The sequence below is a fragment of the Bos grunniens genome, chromosome 27, assembly GCF_055505025.1.
Source record: "Bos grunniens cultivar Pamir isolate PY7600 chromosome 27, Bosgru_T2T1.0, whole genome shotgun sequence".
Classification (NCBI taxonomy): domain Eukaryota; kingdom Metazoa; phylum Chordata; class Mammalia; order Artiodactyla; family Bovidae; genus Bos; species Bos grunniens.
The window spans coordinates 43617471-43644713 of record NC_141191.1 but is presented as its reverse complement, the minus strand read 5'-3'; the positions used below and the strand labels follow the sequence as shown (position 1 = coordinate 43644713).

General features: G+C 45.8%; 1 protein-coding gene and 1 long non-coding RNA gene across 3 annotated transcripts in view; both read left to right on the top strand.

The window, feature by feature from the left end:
- NR1D2 (nuclear receptor subfamily 1 group D member 2) overlaps positions 1-20057 on the top strand; it is a 28653-nt gene extending 8596 nt beyond the window's left edge. For both annotated transcript variants that reach the window (XM_086380852.1, XM_086380853.1), the window contains 7 exons: positions 189-455; positions 1291-1379; positions 3153-3297; positions 5074-5699; positions 7608-7793; positions 9902-10112; positions 16685-20057. In XM_086380852.1, coding sequence (XP_086236978.1) covers positions 189-455; positions 1291-1379; positions 3153-3297; positions 5074-5699; positions 7608-7793; positions 9902-10112; positions 16685-16881 — 1721 coding nt within the window. In that variant the 3' untranslated portion in view covers positions 16882-20057. The remainder of the gene's footprint in view (positions 1-188; positions 456-1290; positions 1380-3152; positions 3298-5073; positions 5700-7607; positions 7794-9901; positions 10113-16684) is intronic.
- A 2080-nt stretch (positions 20058-22137) lies between these two features.
- Positions 22138-25822, top strand: LOC147343892 (uncharacterized). The gene is made up of 3 exons (XR_015156394.1): positions 22138-22254; positions 24251-25038; positions 25605-25822. It is a non-coding gene; the product is annotated as an uncharacterized LOC147343892 (long non-coding RNA).
- The last annotated feature ends 1421 nt before the right edge of the window (positions 25823-27243 follow it).

Sequence of the window (27243 nt, the reverse complement as noted above, 5' to 3'; positions counted from 1 at the left end):
TAGCTTTGAACTTTGTGGAAGCAGGAATAGTAGGAAATAGGGAAGAAAATAAGCTACTTTTCCCTTTTGCGGTAATTTTGATCATTAATCTGTTTTCCAGAGTTAGTGACTTTACTGTTGAGATTTGCGAAAATAGAAAATATGCGTTACCATGTGTCTAATTACCTGGTTTCCCCCCTCTGCTCCAGGAGGTGTGATTGCCTACATCAGCTCTTCCAGCTCGGCGTCCAGCCCTGCCTCTTGTCACAGTGAGGGCTCCGAGAATAGCTTCCAGTCCGCGTCCTCTTCTGTCCCGTCTTCTCCAAACAGCACTCATTCCGATAGCAATGGGAACCCCAAAAATGGCGATCTCTCCAGTATTGAAGGCATCCTGAAGAATGATCGAATAGATTGTTCTATGAAAACCAGCAAATCGAGCGCCCCTGGGGTGACAAAGAGTCACAGTGGAGTGACAAGTGAGTTGTCTAGTTCTTGACAGTCGATGCCACTAATTGCAGGCAGGGCTTACTTTATCACTTGTTCATTTGGTGGGGCCATTTTATTTCTGGGTATATTTTTCATCCCCTTCTGGGTAATTATAGTTCAGTAATTATTCAGAAATCAGTGATGACCACAGCCTAGGGCCTGTCTTAATCGGTTCTCTGTGGTGAGGTGGTGTATCTGCCCGTGTTTCCTCTCGGGCGCCCTCTTAACCTTCTGTGGTTGTCTTTCTTCTGCACTCCTCCTGCTGAGTCTGGTTTCTGGAGTGGAGCACTCACTCAGGGAAAGGAGTTTGCTTTCATGAAGCTGGCACTAGGAACGTTTGGAGGATTGGAATATCCCACAGAATAGTGGGAATGTGGATTCCTGAGTGAGTGCAGAGGTCATCGGCTGGCTCAGGACAGGGTCAGGAAGGGCTGGCACCTGGCTCTGCCCGAAGGTGGGTCGGACTGTTTGCACAGCGGCCTGTGGAGACCCCACTTCGCACCTTCTGTTGCTTGATGCCCCTGGCACTGATTTCTTTACTCTTACCCCACAGAATTGGTTTCTTAGTTCTGGTTGCATATCTGATATAGAATAATTCTAGATTTACAGAATTTCAGTGTCTGTCCCGGATCTTCAGTTTTGGCAGTGCCATAAGGCATGATTTCTTTTGATTCGTCAATTTGGTGTAAAGATTTTTCTCTGACAGTACATATCTGTATGTTTTTTAAAGTATTTACAAGTTAAACAAAATACAGTACTCCATTGGAAAGAAACAGTTTTAGCTTTTCTTCCAGCTTTTCACTTTTGTGTCTATTTGTGCTTCAGAATTCAGTGGCATGGTTCTCCTGTGTAAAGTCTGTGGGGACGTGGCCTCAGGATTCCACTACGGCGTTCATGCTTGTGAAGGCTGTAAGGTAATGCATGCTTTCGTTTGTTTAAGCTGCCGATTCTGGGATTAAAGAAATTACATGGTTGATGATCCGGGAGGAAGAGAAGTCAGCTGCTCCTTAAAGTTTTAAGCATTTTATGTCGTGTACAAACATAACTCATTTTGAAAAGCATATTTTAAAACTACATTTTAAATATATGTAGTATTTCTTTTTCCTTTAAGATTTTGATCAAAATAAATGTGTTATCTCAAACTTGAGTCTGGTGTGAAGTGTTCACTCACTGACGTGTCAGGCAGTGTCCTGGGTGGCAGAGGAGGGCAGGGAGTATGTGGGCGGGGCTGCTACCTTCTGGAGACTGAGAGGAACCAGGCTTGGAGCAGATCTCATCAGGTCCTTTGACACTCTGACCTGTCAGGTGCTGGGAACGGGGAGCAGTTCCTAGACGCTTGTAAAAATGTGATACCTTCGGAAGCAATGCCAAGTAAGTGAAAGAGTCTCAAGTATAAATTGAGCCCTGGGTAAGCTCATTTGTAAGTTGCTTTGAGTATTCCTGAGTCAGGTAGTTCCAAGTGAGAAGTCTGTACTTCCTGCTCACATCTAGGGAGCCTCTCTTCTCATCTGGTCCTTCCTCCTGAGCGTCTAAAACTAATGTGGCCAAGACTTGTGCTCGCGCTCTTCTCTGACTGAGGGGCAGAAGCAGGGACCCGGTTTGGCGGGATGTGGTGGGTGAGCGAAACAACACCTGTACGTGAAGGGGAAGCACTTCCTAGGGCGGCTCCGAATGAGCTGTGCTCTTTATGGCTCCATCACTCCACAGGACTACTGTATTTTATTCAGAAATAGCACTTTTTCATTGTTTTAAAAATTCTATAAATAGTTTTTCTTTTTTTTTTCTTTTTACAAAAGATATAAAATAACTATGTTTATAGCTAGAGAAACCAAAGCACAAGCAAATGAACCTAAGTGCATATTCTTGATAAATGCCACACATAATTACTCTTAAAGATCTAGCTCACATATCATAGTGCCCAAGTATAGTATTACAGTAACAAAGTGTAAAAATGTTATATCCCACAATCACTAACACAGATTCATCTAATAATGTGGTTAGTTATGACAGTCAAGGAAACTGCAGTTTAAAATGATTTTGGTGATTTTGATTTTCCTGAAAAAGTCAAGTGGAGGTCTTTGCAGACCACTCACAGAGCGTGAACTTGAATTGTTTGTGTAGTAAGTACGGGCAGCTGTGTGCGATCATCCAGCTGGGAGCTGTGGGTGTGTGTATGACACTTAACCTGTAGCTGATAAGTAACTGGGACATCTGGAATGTATAAGGAGGTGTCAGCAGAGGATAATCCAGGAAAGACCAAGTTCTCCTAACGTGATCCTTAGATCGAGCGAGGGAATTGCAGTATGGAACACCGTTCTCTGTCATCTTGTTGAGGATGTCCTTCATATTGCAAGAGTTTGGGAATTTGTAAGTGACTCCAGTATGAGCTGGAAAGCGTGGCTGCAGGCCCGGCTGGTAACAGGTGAACAGAGCGTAGGACACGGGGGCTTTGGCAGCACTGAGACTCTCAGAGGGAAGGGGGAAAGGGCTCTGCGTGGCCGGCAGGCGCTCGCGGGTACCAGAGAGCTCAGCGATGGTCTGAGTGCCAATGTTATCTCTCCTCTGCTCTCAGCCAGATGACTTCTCGGGTCCCCGGTAGCGTACTGGCTAATTAGGTGTGGGGGACGCTTAGAAGGAGTTCCCCTGGATGTTTTTAATCGGATCCCTACATCTTCCTTTGTTCTTAGGGTTTTTTCCGGAGAAGCATTCAGCAAAACATTCAGTATAAGAAGTGCCTGAAGAATGAAAACTGCTCTATAATGAGAATGAATAGGAACAGATGCCAGCAGTGTCGCTTCAAAAAGTGTCTGTCTGTCGGAATGTCAAGAGATGGTATGTCCCCAATTTAAAGAGTGCTCTTCTTAAAGCCTATGGGGCTTGGCTTTATTCCTCAGCATGAGCCAGAGTGGGGAGTCAATTGCCAAAGGCCCCCTTGTGCTCAGGGTGAAATGGATTTTCAAAAACACATTTTGTTGTCTTACAGGATGCCAAATTGATTCAAGTCAAATTTTAGCATCATCATCTCAGAAACAGCTTTTGACTCACTTCTTTTTTTGTTTCTTCCTGTGAAAAGACCCACTTTTCCTCTGTGTGATTTGAATACTTTTTCTTTTTCAAAAAATAAAGGTGCAGTTTTTCTTGATATAGGAGTTCTTGGCTTTTCCCCCTGATTTCTTTCTTAGTCGTTCTGAGGAACCCATTTCTCCCACTGTGAACTAGCTCTGTGACTTCTCAGTCCTGAGATGACACCGTGCTTTTCGGCACCGATTGTACTTTCAAAGGTGATGCAGAATTGAAAGACACGTTGTGGCCTGGTGTGGAGGTGGTTGCTCGGTCCTGGCGTGCGCCAGGGAAGCAGAAGCCTGTGGGAAGCAGAAGTGGTGGTGACTGGCAGGACCTTAGTGTCGTGTGTGGACAGCCTCACTGGGACCTGACTCTTCTGTAGTGCTTGGGGAGTCTCATTCTTTTCCAAGTAACCTAACCGAGGACTGTGAGGCTTTCAGAGGGGTCAGAGTAGGAGTTCATTGAGAACTGCTAAGAATGAGCCTTGTATTTATCTAGGGAAGGGTGATTTAAGCAGTCCCTTAGGTTACTCTAGCTAGTATCTACTGACACAGAAATAGTGTTGTAATAAGTAGGTTCTTGAATGACAGGTTTCAACAATTGATGTTCTATGTTTTCAGTTTCTTAAAAAAAAATTTTTTTTTTTATGGCTCTAGAAATACTAATCCAAACTTGATGGATATTGTGATTTCCACAAGAGTAAAAATGGCCATCAGTCGTGCAGAGGGGAGCGAAGGTAGAGTGTGCAAAAGGATAAAGTTATGTCTGTGGTTGCGATAGGGTAAGAGGCTGCAGTTGGAGCAGTGAGACTCCCTTGCTGGGTGGATGTATTGAATTTTTATTATCTGTGTATAAATACTAGAATAGAAAGAAGCTTTTCTTTCCCTCAGGGATAGGAATGTTGGAGACAGGACTCATTCTGAGACTAAAGCTTTTATTTTTGTTTCATTGATTTTAATTAAAATCCAGCCAGTTTATTTTCCAATAACTACGTTTCTATCGACTGTGATTTTTTTCTTCCTTTTAAGATTTTCTCTTAAGTTGGAAAAGGTGATCACTTAATAGTTGGGTCGGTGATCACTTAATAGCTGGGTCTTGAGGATAAGGTTACAGAAGTGAACGGACAGAGGTCAGGAAGTGATTGTACCTATCCATCCAGCGTTGATGGATGTGGGTAGCCGAATACCTCCCTGAGGACACAGCCTTCAGCCTTATTAGTAAGGTGCTGTGTAGTAGTGCTGGTTTGTTTCAAACTGATTTTCATTAGTTAATTTCAGATTTCTTTCTTAGACTTTGCTTATAAAATACCCAAGAAGTCTTCTCTTTAGCTTTATTTTGAGAGAAAAGTGAAAATTTTCTCTCCCCACTCCTGCTTCCTGTGGTACCTCAAAACGTAACCGGCAAGTTTAGAGTGATTTTTGGCCAGACTCAAGTGGGCATTCTTGTGTGATCAGAAGCTGTAGCTGTCAGCCAATTCTGTGTTACTCTTTGGAATAAACGGGTCTTCTTTAACATGTAGATATTGAATATCTTTTTCTGCAATAGCTGTTCGGTTTGGGCGTATTCCTAAGCGTGAGAAACAGCGGATGCTGATCGAGATGCAGAGTGCGATGAGGACCATGATGGACAGCCAGCTCAGTGGTCGTCTGCACAGTGACCCTTTAGCAGACCACCACGAGCAGATCGCCTTGCCAGCCCAGGAACAACCGCGACCCAAACCCCAGCTGGAGTCAGACAGCAGCAAAAGCTCTTCTCCCTCCTCCTCCGATTTTGCGAAGGAGGAAGTGATCGGCATGGTAACCAGAGCGCACAAGGACACCTTCATGTATAATCAGGAGCCGCGCGAGAGCTCAGCGGAGACCGCGGCGCTGCCGCGAGAGCGGCTCCCTAAGAGCCTGGAGCAGTACAGCGTGAACCACGAGCGCTGTGTGGGCGGCCCGCACGGCCGCTTCCCCTGTGCGGACAGCGCGCAGCACCTCGGCGGACACTACAAGGGCCGGAGCGGCGTGCACTACCCCGGCGGGCACGCCGTCTGTGTCGCGGGCGGACACTGCGTGAGCTTCTCCGGCGCTTATACTCAACGAGTGTGCGATAGAGTTTCCATAGATGGCTTTTCTCAGAACGAGAACAAGAACGGTTTCCTGTGCAACACTGGAGCGAGGATGCACCTGGTATAGTGAAATCATGTTTTTTGCTCACTTTGTGTCCAGGAAAACTGAAGGCTTGCTTTTTATTTGGAGGCCATTCCAACTTCAGAGGCAGGGGGTGAGGGTCAGGAGGGCTAGGAGATTTATTAGAAGCCCTTTTGCGTGGTATTTTAGATCAAATATTTTGAATAAACAGCATTTGTGGAATGACCTGATTGCACACAGAGCTAGGTACACACGCATGTTATTTGATTGATACTATGATCAAAATTAGAATTTTATGTAAAATATGGGTTTGAAGAATTGATCCTTTAATTCTTAGAAAACCCTTTCAAAATGTAGGCATTCAAGTTAGTTTTGGCCTTACTAGCGTTGGGATTTCCTCAAGGGACTGATCCTTTAGCTTGCCACAGTCAGTAATTCCTTGATTGGGATGGAAAGTGTCTTCTTCAACCATCATGATATAAAAAGGTCTTTGGATATAGAGCATGGATGTTTCATGGTTTGAAGACTTCGGAATAGTTTAAGATAATCCGCTGGTTTCTAAGAATTTTCTTAGACTTCATCCTGTGGGATGAGTCAGTGTTAACGTCATTTAATTGTCTCATCAAATCCAGCAGTCTGTGTGAAAGCACGCTGTTTATGCTCAGCCAGACTTTCATCCAGAGCAGCGGTCCCAAGGCTCTGTTTACACCATCAGGTCCTTTGACAGTGCTTGGTGTTTTCTACAGCTGGGTAATTCAGATCTTCTTTTTTCATTTTCAAAATAGTTGACTCAATTACCCCAATCCTAACGTTAAATGTGTGTTTGTTTTGGTCCCTTGAAGTTTTTGAGTCCGTGGATCTGGAAGGTAACCTTATTTTCCTTAGGCTTAGTGACTGCCGTAAGGAGGGGAAAATATGTAAAGGTTTAAGTTCTCATTTGTGATGTTCTCCATGGTTATGGAGCCGTCCCATCTCTGAATCTCCTGGGTTTAGTTGACACGTGAAGGCTGATTTTGTTAGCGTGTCTGCCTGTCGTGTCTGCATGGCGTGCCGGTCCCTCCTCTGGCCTCCTCCTCTTGCCTCCCCATCCTCATTTAGAAGGTGCACCTGTGTGTCCAGCCGTTGGGTCCTCACTGAACAAGTGGAGGCCAGTGGTCACACCATTATATATGAAATAAGTGGTCAGTGACCTCTTTTTTAAAAATGAAGCATCTCAGATCTTTTCTTCTCTGAAATTACAGCAATGTAATTTTGCCTATTTAGGAAACAGTGAGTTTTGAAATACTAAGTGTGGGGTTGGGCTCTAGGCCTTGACTTCTAGCTGTATTTGGATGGATCACTAACCCTCTTAAAGTCCCATTTCCTTATCTAAGAGATGGTAATTATATGTCTGCCATAACTAAGTAACAGGCCTGAGAGTCAAGTGCATATGTGTGACTTTGCTTGGCAATTGTAAAACCAGTGTAAGACGATAGTAGTGTTACAAAGTACACTCTCAAACCTGTGCAACAGGCAAGTATCCAGTCTCAGTACTTTTTAGTAATTTTAGTTACGCACCATTGCCATAATCCAGTGTTAAAACGTCCCCATCACCCCCAAAACCATCCCTTGTGCCTGTTGGCAAACAGCCCCTGCCCCAGCCCCAGCCGCTCAGCTACTTTATGTTTCTATAGATTGTGCACCAGGGTTTTGAACCAGCTTGTAACAGATGAACTTTTTGCTTAGTCTACTTCTTTTACGATAAGTTGACTGCTGTTTAAATTAGGCTGCTCTGAGCCTTTGTGTCACAAGGGGAGCAGCCAGTAGAGAAAGTGCTAGCTAATATCAGTAGATTCTATGTGTTGGAGAGTATTTTCCTGTTGGGGTTTCCACTGACTGATACGCTACCTTTGAAGTTCCTTTCCCACCTCTCATAATCGAAGATTTCTTCTGTTTTGTGCATATTAGGTTTGTCCGATGAGTAAGTCTCCATACGTAGATCCTCATAAATCGGGGCATGAAATCTGGGAAGAATTTTCCATGAGCTTCACCCCAGCAGTGAAGGAAGTGGTGGAGTTTGCAAAGCGCATTCCTGGGTTCAGAGATCTCTCGCAGCATGACCAGGTCAACCTTTTAAAGGCTGGGACTTTTGAGGTAGGTTTTTATTTATCTTGAATGTTGTTGATACAGGGCAGTGTAGTATTTTATTTTCATTCTTTTCTCAACAAGTGTTTGTAGTCCAGAGGCTGAAACTACCAACAAAAGCATGACCATCCCAGGATCTTGGGGAGAGACAAGGTAAACCCTGCGTGACTCAAGGCTTGAAACGCAAACGTGCTGGCTTCACAGCACAGAAACTCCAAGTCCTGGAACCGCCTCTACGTGTAAACCTGGCAGGTTCTTCGGAGTTAGACTCCTACCAAAAGCCCAGCCCAGCATTTCCTGGGTTCAGTACCAGACCAAAGGGCAAACAGATCATGGTTTTGTCTCTTAAGAGATGGTGAAATATTTGGTCCATGTAGCAGATGTTTCATATGTACTACCACAATCCTTTTGGCCTCGTCAGAATCCTTGGCTGCTCTTTTGACTCCAGCTTCTCTTTCTGGGATGCTGTCTCCTGGGCCTGGGGCAGCTCTTATTGCCAACTTGAATAGGACCCAGACAGAGCCTCTCCCTGTGCTTGGCTAGGTGCCTCTCATCTGTTGGCCCAGGGCTTCCCTGCCGCAGCTGAGGTGGGCGAGGGCGCAGAACTGGCCTGGAGCTCAGGTGGGCCTTGTCCTGAAGTGCACGGGAGGGTGGGAGCTGATGTTGGGCGGCCCCAGCCTTTGATCAGCAGAAGAAGTGGGGGGAGCTTCATGTCCCTGGATGGCCCCACACGGCCCAGATCTCGGTTGTGCTTGATGTCAGGTGGTGTCCAGCTTGGTGACACGTCTTCTGCTACTGACTTTCCTTTCATCGCATTTCCTTCTTCCTCACGCCCGTTTTCACACATGCACCCCCCACAAAACCCCTTGCCTTTGGCTCTGTTCTCTGGGCCATTTGGACTAGAATAGAAAAGAAGATGTTTTCACAAATAAAATAGCTGTGATATAATTCCAAGGAAACACCTATAGGTTAGAATTTTCAGTTTAAAGGAAAACATTAGACGTAAGGGTCTTTGGCTGCGTTGGGCCTTTGTCGCAGCTCGTGGGTTCCTCTAGTCGGGACATGTCGGATCGTAGTTCCCTGACCAGGCATCAAACCCATGTCCCCTACATTGGAAGACAGACTGTTGATCAGTGGACCTCCAGATTTAAAGTCAGAAGGGGATGTCAGAGATCAAGTTCAGTTCACCCAGTTATGAGGTTATATAACTATAGCCCAGAGAGGTGAAGAGACTTCTTTCCTGGGTTACCAGTATATTCATGACAGTCAGGACTAGAACACAGATCTCATAGTCCAGGACGTGTGTTCTGTTCCCCTTGTGATCTGTCTGGAGACAGCTGGCTGCAGAGCTAGCACTGTCTTCTTAGAAGGCTCCCTCTTTCTTGGGCTGCCTTGGATGAAGCAAGTCTTTGCTTGGGAGCTCTGCAAAGGGCGGGTGTTAGTTCAGCGTTCCTCTGGTTACGTGAGAAATAAGGGACATAGTCGTTAGCATTGACTAGGGTGGAGCGAGTCTGCAGTGACTCTTGGTTTGGATTTCCATCATAACTTGATATCTACAACACCTGCTGTAACAGTTTGTGTCTCTCTGTGTTACCGTTTCTTGAAATAGACTAGAGGTCATCTTTGCTTGTCTGCATTTGGTGTTTGGATGTTTCCAGGTGTTGTTGCATTGAAATACTGCTCTTTTTACTTCAGGCTTAGAGACCGTGTGATGTACGTGATAGCTTAATAGACTTTCTTTAATACCCTTGCCCAAGGCCCAGTTTCAGACTTCTTAGCATTATTGCCTGCTTTAATTTGGGGTTTTCTGGCCTGCTTTAATTTTGAATCTGCATTTCAGAATCTTTGTTAATAGTGTCAGAGCACCATAGGCATTGACTATTTTGCTATATTGACTATATTGACTATAATTTTCTTTTTTTTATGCTCTTCCTAGAGTATTGCTTTGATGGAGAATTTTCCTTAAGCAAATGGTTCTGGGTAAAAATAAACTCAGGTTTTCGTCTACAGCTTTTTTAAATACGTAGGTTATCCCTTAACTGACTTGAATACTGAATTATTTTCTCATATTACGATTGAACTTCCCCATATACATTTAAGTCTTTTTCTTTTTCCAGGTTTTAATGGTACGGTTTGCATCATTGTTTGATGCAAAGGAACGTACTGTCACCTTTTTAAGTGGAAAGAAGTATAGTGTGGATGATTTACACTCAATGGGAGCCGGGGATCTGCTAAACTCTATGTTTGAATTCAGTGAGAAGCTAAATGCCCTCCAACTCAGTGATGAAGAGATGAGTCTGTTCACAGCAGTTGTCCTGGTCTCTGCAGGTAAGGAAGCCGGTTCCCAGTCGTGCCACTTGGAATGCAGTGAGCAGCCTGGGGACAAGGCTGCAGTTGCCTAGGTTCTGGCCGGTTGTGTAGAGGGACGAAGGCCTTAGGGAAGATGCTGAACTAGGGGTCTGTTATGTTTGCATGATGAATTTTTTTTTTGCCATGACAGTAAAAGTCAAAAGTGCTGTATAGTGATAAACGGATGTTGAGATCTGGGCCTCGTGTCTACCTCTCTTAATCTTTAGCTTTTGTTCATATTTTTTTTTACAAGTCTTAATATCTCATGGATTTATTTTTTGCAAGATTGTATATCACCAGGTAGGTGGTGGTAATCCAAATCTAAGTTTTAATTAAAAATACCATGTGGGTTACTTGAAAGTGTTGTAAGTATCAAGATGTATGATATTACTGTCTTTTGTTACAAAAATCAGAATTATGAGTTGTAGGCTCTCACTCAGCTTTGCTCCTGAGTTCCCTGTGTGGCTCGGTAAGTACCTGTCTCTCTGGGTCTCGGTTTCCTCTTCCTGGGAAGGGAAGCGATTGTGCGTGGGAGCCTCACATGCCCTCGGCGCAGGGCAGACGCGAGCCTCTGCCTGAGCGAGTGCTGTGGCTGCTGTGTCCCAGCGTTTCCTGATGCTCGTGAGGCACCGGCGGGGTTTCCCAGTTTCTCTGCCACCTGGTGTTACATTGCAGTTGTTTCTGACCCACGTATCTCAGCTCGGACAGTAAGAGAGGGATTACCCCCAGTAAGAATTCGGGACTGAGACAGTCACTTCCTGGGAACGTGTGGAAAAGTGCCAGCCATTTTTAGGTATCCCTGACTTTATTTTAAATCATTCGTGGAGAATTAGACAGTATTTTGACGTGACTGACTTTAAGTTTCCCATTGACTTGTGCTGTGTAAAAGCCCTTGTGCTGAACACAGGGAGGGCTGTGAAATGTGAGTATGGCCCCTGGTTACTGGCTGAGCTGTCAATCAGTGACTCTTCACACCAGTGATCCCTGGAGAGGGTAAGTTCTTTGTGTATCTTGAAGGGCCTGTTGGACGTCGGTGGTTAGGCCATCTACGAGCATTGTTTGGCCACCTTTTCTGACCTGCTCTACCTGTAGTTACGGGATAATATGATGGACCCTGTCAGGGAGGGAGGCCTGGTTTCTCAGTAGCTTTTCAATGCCTCTGGCTCATGTGTGTGTTCAATCGCTCGTCGTGTTGGACTCTTTTGCGACCCCATGGACTCCTGTGCCCATGGGATTCTCCAGGCAGGAATACCGGAGTGGGTTGCCATTTCCTTTTCCAGGGGATCTTCCTGACCCGGGGATCAAACCTTTGTCTCTTGCATCTCCTGCATTGGCAGGTGGGTTCTTTACCATTAGCGCCACCTGGGAAACCTCTTGCACATAAGCCACTGTTTTGCAGAGTCTCTTGATAAGTAATTAGTAATAGTTTGAGTTGGCATCAGGTCAGTAAATCTATAATCGTGAAACTGCAGGTGTTCCATACTCGTTAACTTCTTTATCTAGTGAATGGGCCTGGAGTGCGAGGCCCTCAGGGTGACAGACGAGGTTGAAGACACAGGCTGTAGGTTCCATTTGGAGAGACAGAACCAACGCAGAAAGCTTTATGTTCTAACCGGTGAGGCTCTGCCTGCGGTAGATGGGCGTCTTGGGAAGGAAGAAGGCTTTGTGGGCAGGATGGTGGTGGAGCGGGACCGTGCGGGTGGAGTGTTAGGTCTCCCCAGCGGAAGGTGAGGACGGCCCGAGGGGCGGGAGGCGGGAGACGGGGAGCCCCGGGCTGAGTGACGTTGTGAGCCCCAGCAGAGCGGCTGTGTGACTCCACGGTGGGGGGCCCCCGGGCGTGAGCGCTGAGCCACTGTGACGTGGGTCCTGTGTTTACCCTGGGGCGCCGGAACGGCTGGAGGGTCGCTTCACAGGCTGTGCGGGTGACTTGAGGGGTGAGGAGGTGGCCGTGGCGGAGGAGGCGGGGAGGAGGGGCTGCGCTCCCGGGGCAGGTCAGGGGTAGACGGTGGCCCCCCGGCTCCCGGGGCAGGTCGGGGGGACGCGGCTGGTGGGGGGCGCTCCCGGGGCAATTCAGGGGGAGACGGTGGCTCCCCCGCTCCCGGGGCAGGTCAGGGGGGACGCGGCTGGGCGCGGGGGGTGCTCCCGGGGCAGTTCAGGGGGAGACGGTGGCCCCCCGCTCCTGGGGCAGGTGAGGGGGGACGCGGCTGGGCATGGGGGCCGCTCCTGGGGCAGGTCAGGGGGGAGACGGTGGCCCCCCGCTCCCAGGGCAGGTCAGGGGGAACGCGGCCGGTGGGGGGCGCTCCCGAGGCAGGTCGGGGGGAGACGGTCTGCTCGCCAGGCACCCTGCTCCTTTGTAGTTTTCACCAGGAATGTGATTTCTCTGTTGTTTCAGATTTTAACTTGGAGAAAGCCTTGTTTTGTCTTCTGATTATAAGAATAATACAGGTTCTTTGAGAAATTAGACAGTGTCAATACTAAGATGAAAATAAGGGGTGATAATATCAAAAAAGAGCACCATTAACATTAGGGATCTCTCTCGCCATTTACCCGCCAATCCATTTGTCCCTTTGCCTGCCTGTGGGTATATAGTACTGAAGGAAGGGGAAGGGCAGATTGTGAAAGAAGATGGGCCTTCTTATTTATGTTTATACATGAGGATATACAAGCAACACAGAAATACCTGCATCTTAAAATGATATTGTTCTACTTGATGATAATGTTCATATCAAATTTAAATCTTTGTCACTTAGAAAACGACTATTGTTATTTTTAAAGCAGGAAAATAAAATCCAGTAATGGTGGGAGGGTATAAAATGGAAAGTCTCTTTATTCTCTTGCTAGCCTATTCTTCAGGCTTATTCTGATGATTGCTGATCCAACTCGAAATACTATCCTTATGCCTTTTTATCTAGTAGATGTAACGGATCAATGATAGCTCCAGCTGGTAAAGAATCCGCCTGCAATGCAGGAGACCCTGGTTTGATTCCTGGGTTGGGAAGATCCCCTGGAGAAGGGAAAGACAACCCACTCCAATATTCTGTATAGTCCATTGGGTTGCAAAGAGTCGGACACGACTGAGCGTCTTTGACTTTTCAGCTGATAAATGAAAGCACCCTCTCATTTTTCCCTCTCAGTTTTTATGTTTGTTTTCTCCCCCCGGTTACTTTAGTTATTTAATGACTGTGATGTGCCCCCCACTCTGCTCCTTCGCTTGTCTGTGACCCTCAGGAGTTCGGCTCGTGCATCCCCACGTCCAGGGAGGCGCATCCCACTTTTTCTGCAGCCTGACTTCTTTGGTCCTAGCGTTTCTTATGTGTTGTCAAGAATGAAAACGTTTACATCCTGTTCTAGAGATGTGACTGTCTTCCGTGCTTTATCAGTTGATTCTAAAAACTGAACAGGAAAGCATCCGTATTTAAGTGTTATGATTATGGGGATAGTACTCATAGTGTTCCCTCAGTGGGGCTGCAAGGGTAACAAGGCAACTTAGACTCACTCTCCCCCAAACCTGTGCTTCCTGACGGGACGTTCAGGTGTCAGGTAACAGATGGATTGTCTTTCTGTATCTTCTGCTAACCGCTTAGAATTAGCAACATTACGGTTTGCTTTATATTCAAAATAGCTTTTGTTTTTCTTGGAATCTACCCTTGCCTTCTGGTTTTTGCTTTGTTTTGGTTGTTGTCAGATGACGTGCTGGTTAACGGTCTCGTTTTGTAATTTTGTCTTCACAACAGACCCTGCCTGTGAGCTAGGACGTGCTGTCTTCAGTTACACAGGCGAGGAGGTTGAGGAACGGCAGGGGTGGGGGCTTAAATAATTTGTCTGAGGTCACATTTTAATAATCAGCTGATCAGGCGTGTGCACCCCTACCAGTCTGGCTTCAGAAGCCTTCCCCCTGTACTGCTTGTTAACAGAACAGCTCTAGCTGTTCAGAGAGAAGTCTCAAACTTACTTGCCTGAGTGATGGGGAGGATCTTGATACCGTGAGGAGAAGAGCAGTTGCACCTGGAAGGCTAGTTCTTTTTCAGGCTGTGTGGAAGGGCAGAATCCCTCCCAGGTGGAGGTCAGACTGGCCTGCGGGTGTCAGGCTGGGCTCGTCGGGGTGCGGTGTCAGTTGTCCCCACGTGGGGCTGGTGGAGGGGATTTCACGTCCGTCTATAGGCGGACAGTCAAGGAGTTCTCGAGAAATGGTGAAGGACGCGGAAAGCTGTGTCCCGACCAGCAGTACAGCTCGTGGTGCACCGTCTGGAAGATGAGTTTCCGTTTCAGTCTGTGCCTCTAGTGTCTCGGTTGCTAGGGGATTGTTTATGATCAGCTGGGTTTGTAGTTAGGTCCTCTGGCCTCGAAATCATGAAACTGTGGTTTTTTATGATTAACATTCTTAGGTACAGTGGAGGGAGTTGAATAGAGAGGCATGGGCCACTGAAAGTCAGGATAATCACTGGGGATCAACCCCATATAAAACTCACTCAAATGTCCTTTTCCACGCACTGTTTGGTACTGGTACTACTGCCATGTAGATGTTTTGTTTGGGGATCGTTCTCATTTTTTCCCAGTTGTTGTTGTAAATTACAGATGATGTAGTGTAAACCAGCTCCTTTCTTCTGTCAGAACGCCAGCTCTCTAAATATGAGGACTTGCAGTGTGTCACGGTCACTGCGTATTCCCCAGCACCATACAGGTAACCTGGAGAAGGCAGTGGCAGCCACTCCAGTATTCTTGCCTGGAAAATCCCCATGGACAGAGGAGCCTGGCGGGCTCCGGTCTCTGGGTCGCAAGAGTTGGACACGGGTGAGCAACTACGCGCACATATACCAGTAACCACACTCATTCAAGTGTTTGGTGAATGAATTAATGAATTGCAAGACCGTTAAAGAAAACAATTGCTTGACCATTAAAGGCAAGGGAGGGTCTTGGAAGCATTATTACAAAGCTTTAAGTAGTTTTCCAGAGATGATCCTGTGATTGTATGGCCAAAGTCTGGTGTCGAGAGGAGATCTTTTGTCCATCTTACAGTTTTGTGTGAAAAGTTGATTTCCCTCCCTGCCACCCCCAAGCAGTAGTCAGCATTCAGTTTGTTTCTGTTTCTTTAATAATTAGCACAGTTGTAGCAATAATCCAAATTTTATTAAATGTAATATGAAACTGTTTTCATTTTTTTCCTGCATCGAGTTAATCAGCCTCCCATCCTTTACTATTAAATTTTAGTCCTTGTTTTGAGTGTTCCCATTCCAAGTAGCCTTTTTCAGCTACCAGTCACAATGGAAGACCTCCCTGATTTCCTTGTTAAAAAAATGAAACAAGGGTGTAAATGGCCAGAGAATTTTGTTTCCTTGAAGAAGTTTTTTTCTTGCTAATTACAACCCCCTTTTCTTGGAGCCATTGAATATTTCTTGTGTACAACTGTCTCCTGTTGTAAAGGGAAGAAATAGCCCTTGCTGATGAAAAAAGCCCATGGTTTGGTTCTTTTAAAGGTAGTTTCCTTTATTGCTGATTTATATTAAATCACTAACTTATTAACATTTTTGTATGATGAATTTAATAAACACAGTATGCTAAATGAAAGTAAATACAACTATTAATAGGGAGTTGGTGATGGACGGGGAGGCCTGGCGTGCTGCAGTCCATGGGGTTGCAAAGAGTCAGACACGACTGAGCAACTGAACTGAGCTGAACAGATAATAAAGTTGTGTGCTATGTTAGATAACTACTACTGCATAACAAGTTACCCAGAGATTCCGGGGCTTAAAAACTCGTCCATTTATTCTCTCTCAGTTTCTGAGGGTTGGGCTATGGGTGCGCTCAGCTCAGGGTTTCTGAGGAGGTAGTGTTCAAGCTGTCGGCTGTCCATATGAAGGCTTCGCTCGGGCAAGATTGCCCTCCAGGCTTATTCACGTGGTGGTTGGCAGGACTCGGTTCTTTGTGAGTTGTCCCACTGGGTGTCTTGGTTGCTGTCTGCTGGAGACAGCCTTCAGTTCCTGAGCACTTGGGCCACATCTTGGGGCACCTCACATGGCATCTGGCTTTCCTCAGAGCGAGCAGTGGGGCTGTCTGAGGTGGAAGCCATGGTTTTTCCTGTGATACTGCATTCAGTCGTGAGTCTGGCCCACTCACGGGGAGAGGGGTCCACGCGTGGGTCCCGGGTGCCTGCCGCCCGTGGTAACAGGCACATGTGGAGTGTTCCGTATGGGGTGAAAATACACTTCCAAACCACACGACTCCTCTCGTTTTGCTCATTAGAAGCAGTTGAAATTAGGTGGTATCGTATTTAAAAAATCAGAACCTCTAGATTTTTGTGAGCAAAGATACCTAAGCGGTACAAAGAATTTTAATTTCTCAGGTGTACTATGTGGTACGTATTTTATAATATGATTAATAGCTACAAACATTTGCCATTGGGCTTTAAAAAACCCTGTCAGGTATCTTTTGCCTTTGTTCCCATGTGTAAAACTTTGGTTTGAGCTCATTAATGAGACTGACAAGTACGAGTTATGACTGTTATGGTTAGTAACACTGTCGTCTCCTCTCCCTCTGCTCCTGGCTCTCCGCAGATCGATCGGGGATAGAAAACGTCAACTCCGTGGAGGCTTTGCAGGAAACGCTCATCCGCGCGCTCAGGACCTTAATAATGAAAAACCACCCAAACGAGGCCTCTATTTTTACAAAACTTCTCCTAAAGTTGCCAGATCTTCGCTCTTTAAACAACATGCACTCTGAGGAGCTCCTGGCCTTTAAAGTTCACCCCTAAGGCCTTCGCTGACTTAGACACGAATCGACCCAGGCTAACTGGACATGTGCTGAAACGCTGATTTCTCTGTGCGCGCCGTCCACGGAGGTGGAGGAGACCTCGCGGCCGACGAGCCGCAGGCCGTTCCGCAGCCGCCGCCGGGTTTCCTCAGCCCTGGCTGGAGGCCGCGCGCCGTCCCGAGACCCGCCGGCTGTGCAGCACTTAACTGGAGAAGCTACACTGAATTACACTCACACTGAATGTTAGACTTGCTCATCTGCCAAAACCAAAAACCATTTTGATCTCCCTGTGACATAAATGTAATGCGTAACCACAAGGATCTGAGGGCCTGAAGGTACCCTCTGCGGTGGAAGTTCTGTCAGACGGAAGCTTGACTTCACCACGGGACTCTGCTCTGCCGGTTGAGGCCCCGCGAGTTAGGAGACCTCGGTGTGGGGGCCCCGCCGTCGTGAGCGTGCGCGGGCCTGGGAGGCTCCCTGCTTGTGGAAATGAGAGCCGATCCTTCCCCAGGCCCGCCCCACACGGCCTAACCACCGTCTGTAAAGCATCTTTACCTCTTGGGAGATAGGCACTATGTAAATACGGTAAAATTTTTGTTATAATTATTCATAATAATTATCTTTTTTTTTTTTAACTTCTACTCTTTTCTGAGAAATCATTTCAGTCCACACCAATCTGCTATTCAGGGTTCCTGCGTAGGTGTGGGGTATCCTCTGGCACACACATGTTCAAAGATTATGGGTACATTAAGTACATAGCAGTGTACATAATATCCATGTGAATATAGTTATACATAAATATATCTCTTCACAATATTTTAAACTGTGAAGAACTTTATCATACAATAAACTTAAAACAAGAGGTGTCAAAAGACCCAGATTAGGTGCATTTTACCTGTTGATAACATAACCATTGCTTTAAATGTTTAGAGAGTAGAGGCTGAATTTATGCTCTATTTTTGTTTATTTAAGCAACACTTAAGTGCAACAGGCAGTTGAGTCCAGATTTTCAAAAAATAAGTATTTTAGAGTTCATCTCTAGTAAAATTTTTGGTTCAGGTACTGGTCATTTAAAAGTTCATTCAGATTCTTACCTTGTGCTAAAAAGATTTCATTGCTGCCACTTAATACACATGCTGCAGCTTGATGATAAACATTTTGATTCTTTCTGGAGAACCAACGTTTAAGAAGACCGTTTCACATGTCGATGTGTGCCTGTGTGTGTGAATGCAGGTGTGCAAGTGTGTTCTGAAGCCACTTGTTTTGTTTTTTTTTTCCCCTAAATAACACTACAGGGATTTTGTCAAATTAGATTTCACCTATAATTTGAAAAATCATTTAGTGTGTGACCTGTAGGCTTAGGAACAGTCAGACATTTCATCCTTATTTCTGTTCTTGGGCTTTATTACATCTTACAGTTACAATCTTAGAAGGTAAGATTGGCCTTTTTATGGCAGTTGGAGAAAATCACCAGAAAGTTGAGGATCTTATGTATGTTTTTCTGTTGCCCTGGAAGATAGCAGCTAATTGGATTTTTTGGGTGAAGATTGCCTTCTGTATAATTTTTAGATTATATAAAATTACAAAAATGAAAAGGTCCCCTTTACTATCTCAGCCTGTTACTTTAATGACATGTGAGCAGAATGCCTTATTTTGTAACCTTGTTTAACTTGTTGCTACTAGGACTTGAATTTCTGTGGCACTAGTTAAGGAAGTTAAGAAAGAATTAAACCCTCTCTTTATTAAAGAGGAAAGGTGATGGTGATGTCTGTAGTACAATGTAAACCATAATTGTGATTTACCTTAAATAGGTATGACTTTTATGGGATATACAGTATAGTTTTTGTGAATTCTTCACATGATAGCATTATCTTTTTATAATTTTTTTCCGAAGATAAATGCATAGTTTTCTTCTATGGGAAATAGAAACAGCTTTTTGACGTAATACTGAGAACCTCAAAGATCATGTTGTTTCTTAATTTTTGCCTTTTGCATAAGCCTCTTTATAACATATATCTTTAAAGCAGTTACTAAGTCTTTAGGAATGTGTAACCAGAACTATGTTAGTATTGCTTATAAAACTTTAGTTAGGTTCAATATATACATGTATACATCTATATATAGGTATAGAGATTTGCATTTTGTCTTGTAAAATTTTATTTGAACAAATTCTTCCTGTAGGTAATGGGAAACAAATTTAATAGTTCATATGCCACTCTTAGCGTTTCTATATCTGAAAATAGCCCACGATTGAAACTTGTAATTCTAAAGTTAAACCAGCAGCCTACTACAAGCACATTCTTTGATTGAGTCATTGGTTATAAACTTACTATTGATAAAAGCGGAGAAGACAGCCAGTTTGGGGATCTTCTAAGTTGGTGGGATACTGTCGATTAACAATGTACTGTATGAATTAAGTGATGCTTTAACTCTGATTTTACATTTTAAAGTTAAGACATGGGCATTATGTCAGCAAACTTAAGGGCATTATGTCAGCAAGCTAAAACATTTTTTTCTTGTGCTTTTAACGTATCTCTTTACATGATCTGAGAGACGATTCAAGCCTTTAGAGAGAAATAGCTGAGGAAAAGGGGAAACATCTTCTTGGGATGAAGCTTTTCCTTATGGCGATGGTTTAATTGCAGATTCAAAAATCAGAAGGAAATTTCAGTGGATTAAGTGTATAGCTTCCATAAACACATTTCAAGAAATTACCATTGTAACTTGATAAGATACGATTTATTTTATGTAAACATCATTGCAAAGCAAGGAGTAGAAGCTCAGCTAGATTTATTACTGTGCACGAGAGTAAGTACCTATCTCAATTATTCTTTTTCTTTTCCAATATAAAGTTTGCTGAATGTACAAGAAGAGTTTATCACTTAGGGTATAGAATTTTTTAGGGGGTGGGGGGGGGCTCTGTCAGGCAATTACCTAGAAACAAAGATTGTCTTGGTTTGATCTGAAATGTAAAACTTGAAGCTATTCTTGAACTAACATGGAAAAATAAAATGGCTATTGTTTCAAAAAAATGATAGAACTATATTGTTGACAAGATATGAATTAAGTTTATTTTCTACAAACTGTTATTGATGAAGACATGGATAATACGTTCATGTTTCTGAAAAGTAATCTGTACATGGCGGGAGGGAATAATAAATATTATTTCTAACCAGGTGTGATATTTGGTATTTTCCTATCTCGAGTTTTTTGTAAGACCATCTATAATTACCTTACTGCGTTCCCTTGAGCAGAGCAGGGTCTCTTTTATGTAGATCTCTGATTCAGCATGGGGTGGGTTGGGGGGGTATAAATATGTAGGACTTTTTAAAAAAGGAGACTTCAGAGTTTGTTTAGAGATTCCAGAAAAGACTGTTAGTTTTCTATGATGCCAGCTGAATGGAGGTTTGCTGTGTGAGATGAGGTGGTCTTCCTGGTTAGGGAATGTGGAGAGGCGGGTAGGGGACCTGGTGTAGACAGGGCTCGGCGGTGACCATGAACCGGGTCGGGAGCCTCTGCACGACCACCGCCTCCTCTCACCTTACAGGGTATGCAGCCGTGTGGGCCACTTAAACCAGCGTTTCCCGCAGTTGTTTCCAAGACCGGTGATATCCCCTACTTTGCTGTGAATGTTAGTTGATGTCAGGTGGGAGACATGGGCTCCTTGATGAAATGAATGTGGAAACACTGGGTTAACCAAGGTGACCGAGAGGCCTTCACGGCATTCGTGTTCTCTGATGAGCAGATGTGCGTGTGTCCTTTAAGGAAGGGTTTAGGAGGATGCAGCTTTTTTCCCAAAGGTTCTCCACCAGATAAACACCACCCTCTCCACCCCGTTTTTTTCTGTGCTGAGCTCTTCTAAGGCTCTTTGGAAAGTATGCTTTCAGGAGAAAGTCCCTGGTAACCCACTTCAAGTTTTGATCAGGATGTTGATCATATTCTGTTGAGTATTGTACAAACTTATATCGGGTTTTGCCCCTTTTTTGCACAGGGTGAGAAACAATGAACTTGAAATAAATGTGTGGTTGATGGAAAGCAAAACAGATGGAAATCCTTGCAAGTTTTGGAAATACTGCTGCTGAGTAACTGAGTAAAAACAGCCAGTTCATGGATCTGGTGTTAGTTTTAACACTCACTCATGCATTGGAGAAGGAAATGGCAACCCACTCCAGTGTTCTTGCCTGGAGAATCTCAGGGATGGGGGAGCCTGGTGGGCTGCCGTCTATGGGGTCGCACAGAGTCGGACATGACTGAAGCGACATAGCAGCAGCAGGCCTATTAAAACTTCTTACATTTGCTTTTCTTAATTCTTAGTCTGGGGGCTTCCCTGGTGGCTCAGACAGTAAAGAGTCTGCCTGCAATGCAGGAGACCCGGGTTCAATCCCTGAGTCAGGAAGATCCCTGGAGAAGGAAATGGCAACCCACTCCAGTATTCTTGCCTGGAGAATCCCATGGACAGAGGAGCCTGGCAGGATACAGTCCATGGGGTCGCAAAGAGTCAGACATGACTGAGTGACTTCACTTTCTTTCTTTCTAGAGTTGAGGAACAACTATGGCCTGTATTCTAGGAGCCTTGTCAGAGTTGCCCTTCACAGTGTGAAAGTTGCTGGCCTCGGGGTGATTTTTAGACACCAGAGTAGTAGGCTCATTTAAAACAACACTTTGAATTGAGCGTGTGTAGGAGCCAATGGCACCCCACTCTAGTACTCTTGCCTGGAAAATCCCATGGACGGAGGAGCCTGGTGGGCTGCAATCCATGGGGTCGCTAAGAGTCAGGCACGACTGAGCGACTTCACTTTCACTTTTCCCTTTCATGCATTGGAGAAGGAAATGGCAATCCACTCCAGTGTCCTTGCCTGGAGAATCCCAGGGACGGGGGAGCCTGGTGGGCTGCTGTCTCTGGGGTCGCACAGAGTTGGACACGACTGAAGCGACTCAGCAGCAGCAGCAGCAGCAGCAGGAACCATGAGTGCAGGCTTGGAGGAAGCTCAGAGCCTCTCTAGAGCCCTTTATGTGGGGCACATTCCCCAGAAGGTGATCGTGCTCTCAGGATGAGCATTGCCCCTGCATTTTAACACAGATAACCAAAGAGAGTGAGCCCAATGTTAAAGACTCCGGCACAAACCCAGGATAATTGTGTTCTAAGTCTCTTGTCCTGACTCTGTGACCCCATGGACTATAGCCCGCCAGGCTCCACTGTCCATGGGGTTCTCCAGGCAAGAATACTAGAGTGGGTTGCTTGCCCTCCTCCAGGGGATCTTCTTGACCCAGGGATTGAACCTGGGTTTCCTACGTTGCAGGCAAATTCTTCACTGCCTGAACCACCAGCGAAGCTGGCACACGGAACTGAATATGACCTTCTAAGGTGTCTGAGGTAAGCTGTTTTCTCATCTGCTGCTTCATTTTTCTCTGAACTCTTCTTATCCTTAACCTCAGCGGTTCCCCCCGCCCCATTACTTTGTTGCTTTGCTTGTACATTTTCATCTGTTTTTGCCTCCTACAAAAGATATTTCATTTCCTGTGCAGATTCTACAGTTAAACACAAGTAGGGTAGTTTCCAATCTGGAAAGCACCCGCACTTGCGTTCTGTCTTGATCATTTTTCTGTGTCCCCCCCCCCCCCGGCCCCCCGCCCCCCACCATCGAAGTGGCTGCTCTTTTTCAAAGCTATCTTGTCGGACAGGATTTTTGAGGAATAAACTGATGGTTTACTTCCTCATTACTTACATTTACTGAACATCTGTGTCTCAGGATTTTTTATTTTTTAGTGCAAAGTGAGGTTCCATGAAAATCCAGGGCACCAATCCAGACAGTGTTGTAAAGGCGTATGCCTGTGGAGCAGGTGGTCCCCAGTCACAGCAGCCAAGTCCTGCAGGGGCTGCTCTTGCCATGCTGTGCGGGGCCCAGCTCGGGGGCTCCTGAGGTCTGGTGTGACCTGGTCAGGGATTTAGCCACCTGGTTGGTAGAAACAACCATTATTAAAAATTAAGTTAGGTAAGTTTACAATTGAGTTATATTTGAAGGGGTAATACTTAAAGCTCATCTCTCCCTAATTATTTTAAACGTATTATTAATGCTTTATGTGTGTGTAAGTGCATGGTGGGAATCCTTTATGTCAGCGTGTTTCTGCACACCTTCCCATCTCCCTGCCAAGGGATTATCTATACCATGAAAATCTGCACATGCTCTGAATCAGGGCTTGATTTATTGTTTTGTTGATTTTATAGGCTTGAGAAAGTGATGGAGAAAATGTTAAGGATACAGATTAAACTTATAAGTGTCTCACGTCTGTTGCTGTTAACCATTGCAAATAGCATAGAAAAATGAAGAAATAGTCCAGTAGTTGAAAAGTATTACCTGGTTCAGCAAAGAAATTTCTCACATCATTGATAAACAAGACAAGTTCTGATGTCGTTTTTATTGTTTGTTTTATTGTATTGGAGGAGAGCATGGCAACCCACTCCACTATTCTTGCCTGGAGAATCCCATGTACAGTCCATGGGGTCGCAAAGAGTCGGACCTGACAGAAGTGATGGAGCATGGACACATTTATTGTATTAATATATTTAAAATGTCAGTCAGCATGCCAGAACTACATTTGTCAGTTGCAACTTTGGCAAAAATAAAGGCATGCATTCTGTGAGAACTGTATATATGGAGTTAACAGTAAAGAGGATCGTACACTTTGTATACTGTGCACTATATAGCCTTTCAGTAAGAACAGTAGATGCACACTCATATGTATGATACTCCTCCTCAGGGAGCCAGCTGTTAAACACTCCCAGCACACCACTATTACTTAACCCCAAGAGGTAATTCTGTTTTTCTAGATGAAGAAACCTAGGCTCAGAGTTTAAGTAACTTATTCACGTTTGCACAGCTACTGAGTGGAGAGTCGGATTGCAAAACCCAGATGTCTGGGCCTTGGAGTCTGCTCTCAGGTGTTCTGTGGGAGAGAGAGGCCGCGGCTGGGGTCCCCTCCTTGCAGAGTGGTTTTTAGTAAGTCTGCTTGGCTCTGTGCAGATGTGGGCTGTTGAGAGGAGCTAAAGGGGAAGCTCTTAGGCAAGGAGTGAAAACCTAATAGTCTAATGTCATCCCCTCAACCCTTCAGTAAAACGTTCTCTCTTCTGTAAAAGGACAGAGTGGTTGCGAGACTAAATGAAAGGTAGTAAAATCTTGCTGCCAACAGTGAAACCTATTCAGACATGAGGTCACTGCCCGTGAGCAGAAGGAGGAGAGAGGGGTTGGTCCCAGGGGAGGAGGCCTGGGGGGCTCTCTGGGGCTCAGCCTGGGGGCGGGTCTCTCAGAAGCCCTCGGGCTGGAGTGAGGAGAAGGGGACTGAGCGGTAGCTCCTGATTTACGCCTCCTCAGCTGGAAACTGCGCTGTCAGGAAGGACTGACCCGGCGGGGACCTCCGCCTTCGCACACGGCCGATTCCTGTAACTTCCCCAGGAGCATCTGAAGCAAGGGCCAGAGGATGACCAGGTCCATGTCCTGTCACCTGCCCCTCAGGGAGGGGCCTTAGGCTTCCGGTCGGTGCTGGCCTTGCCCAGGGTGGACTTCGACCTCAGAGGCTGCGGTCGTCGGCTTCTTGACGGTACAGGCAACTTCCATGTCCTGAAAGGGAAGCATTCCGTGTCTTAGTTTCGAATGTTCTCAGCGTTTACTGAGGTTGGAGGTTGGAGGACACCTTTCTCCTCACAGTTCGGCTCTTGGAGGAGTCGAGGCTGTCGACCCCTGTGCCCTCCAGCGTCGCCTCCAGGGCTGACCTTTGTGATGGTCTGCAAACAACACAGAAGAGCCGCCCAAGTGGCGACTGCTGGGGCGGCTGGGCAGAGGCCGCCGCCGCAGGGGGGCGCCCGGCTGACTGCGCCCTGCCGGCCGGCCTGCCGCTGCCTTTCGCTCCAAGTCACCTCTCGGGGCTTGGGGACAGAAGTGTGCAGGGCCTGGGGGTTGTGTCAAGGAGCTTCATTCCCCCGAGGTTCCAGTGAAGCCGGAGGAGGGCCCAGGGTGGGAGAGACGTCAGGAGCACCCGGTGAAGGGCGCCCGCCTCACCTGTCGGCTCAGGGGCTCCTCGAGTTCTCGGTGAACCCCGGGCGCTCTGTCTCAGACTTTCCTGCACAGCAAGCAGCGCTTGCGTCTTCGATCCTAACCAAAGAGTAAGTATTTGTAGTAGAAGTGTAAAAGAGTGTAAAATGTTTGCTGTTGATTCTCTCATCGCCTCACCTACATCTTTTTTTTTTTTAATTTTATTTTATTTTTTAACTTTACAATATTGTATTGGTTTTGCCATATATCAAAATGAATCCGCCACAGGTACACATATGTTCCCCATCCTGAACCCTCCTCCCTCCTCCCTCCCCAAACCATCCCTCTGGGTCGTCCCAGTGCACCAGCCCCAAGCATCCAGTATCCTGCATCGAACCTGGACTGGCGACTCGTTTCATATATGATATTATACATGTTTCAATGCCATTCTCCCAAATCATCCCACCCTCTCCCTCTCCCACAGAGTCTAATAGACTGTTCTATACATCAGTGTCTCTTTTGCTGTCTCGTGTACAGGGTTATTGTTACCATCTTTCTAAATTCCATATATATGCTTTAGTATACTGTATTGGTGTTTTTCTTTCTGGCTTACTTCACTCTGTATAATAGGGTCCAGTTTCATCTACCTCATTAGAACTGATTCAAATGTATTCTTCATCCTTTTAATTTTATCCAGCCCTCATGGAATTCAGAGAAACTTTTTACCGTGTGAAACCAAAACTTCAGCTACTGTCATTTTCCAACGCTCTTAGCTGGTGATGTCAGAAGAATCTTACAGGGAACACGCAGACGCCTGAAACCCGTATCTTACCATCATCATTCGGTACTTCTTACACATCTGTCCACCCTTCCATTCACCCACCGATCCTGATTTTTTAAAGATCATTTTATTTATTTTTGGCAGTGCTGGCTCTTGGTTGCAGAGGGCGGGGCTCCTCTCCAGTTGCGGTGCATGGGCTTCTCGGTGCTGGGGCCCGCCTCGCTGAGGAGCACATGCTCTGGGGCTCGGGGGCTTCAGCAGTTGCGGCCCCCAGGCTCTAGAGCACTGGCTCGGTGGTTAGGACTCTAGGCTTAGCTGCTCCACGGCATGTGGGATCTTCCTGGATCAGGATTGTGACCCCGTGTCTCCTGCATTGGCACGTGGATTCTTTACCCACTGAGTCACCAGGGAAGCCTCATCTATTACAAAAATACTTTAATAAAGTAAACTGCAGTCACCAGGAAACTTCCCCCTAAGATTTTCAGCTTGCATACATTTTGCTAGAGGTGAATATTAATTCACAGTTTGTTCCTTTGATGTAAAATTTACAAGGAAATGCACACATCTTTGGGTACAGTCTCCACTCTGCGTGACAGGCATTCTGCCCCTGCAACCCCAAACCCAGCTGAGATAGAACGTTACCATCACCCCCAAAGTCTCCTTGTACCCCTTTCCAGACAATCCCCGCTGCTAAGGAGACAGTAACTATTGCTCTGATCTGTATGTTGCTGCATAGTATCCCTTTGTAGGGGTGTACCGGTTTATTTTTCTTGTTGATGAATATCTGGGCTGTTTCCAGTTTGGGGTTATTATGGATAAAGCTGGTTATGAGCACTCCTTTGTATTTGCATAGCTCTACAGAATGACTTGATCCTGGGCTAGAATTCGAGTTAGGTTCCAAGAGTGCAGGAAGCAGCACATAGTGGAAAGTACAGTAAGCCTCCTACGTGCAAACGAGCTCCATTCTGAGAGCACATCTATTAAGTCCAACTTGTTCCTAAGGCCAACAGAGTTAGCCTAGGTACCAGCTACCACAGTCAGCTATATACTGCTGCTTTTACATCTGCTTCTGGACACCCTGGGCTTGAAATGAAGATACTGTGCTGCTTTACTTTGGACAACACCGTACAGCAAGTACACAGCACAGCCACTTGCAGCGGACGCACGCGGGTGACGGCGCACACCAGACACGAGAGCGCGGCGGACGCACGCGGGTGGCGGCGCACACCAGACACGAGAGCTGACAGGCAACTGGACGTGAGAGTGCAACTTCACATCTGTGAAAATTCAAAACTTGAAGGTTCGTATCTAAAGCACTTCCTGTATGAGAAACAGATTAAAATCCTGAATTAGTCCTTTCTGTTTGGGGTCTCATGGAAAGAGCAGTGCATCAACTAGAAGATACTTAAGACTTACCTAAACGGGATGAAAGCAATAAGGATATTTGTTACTTATTTCCTGCATAAGACCTCTGAGGGCAGGGTAGTTCCAGGCTGGTTCCGTGGCTCCAAGTGCCATCAAGAACTCGAGAGCACCCCTCACTCCCCGTAGATAG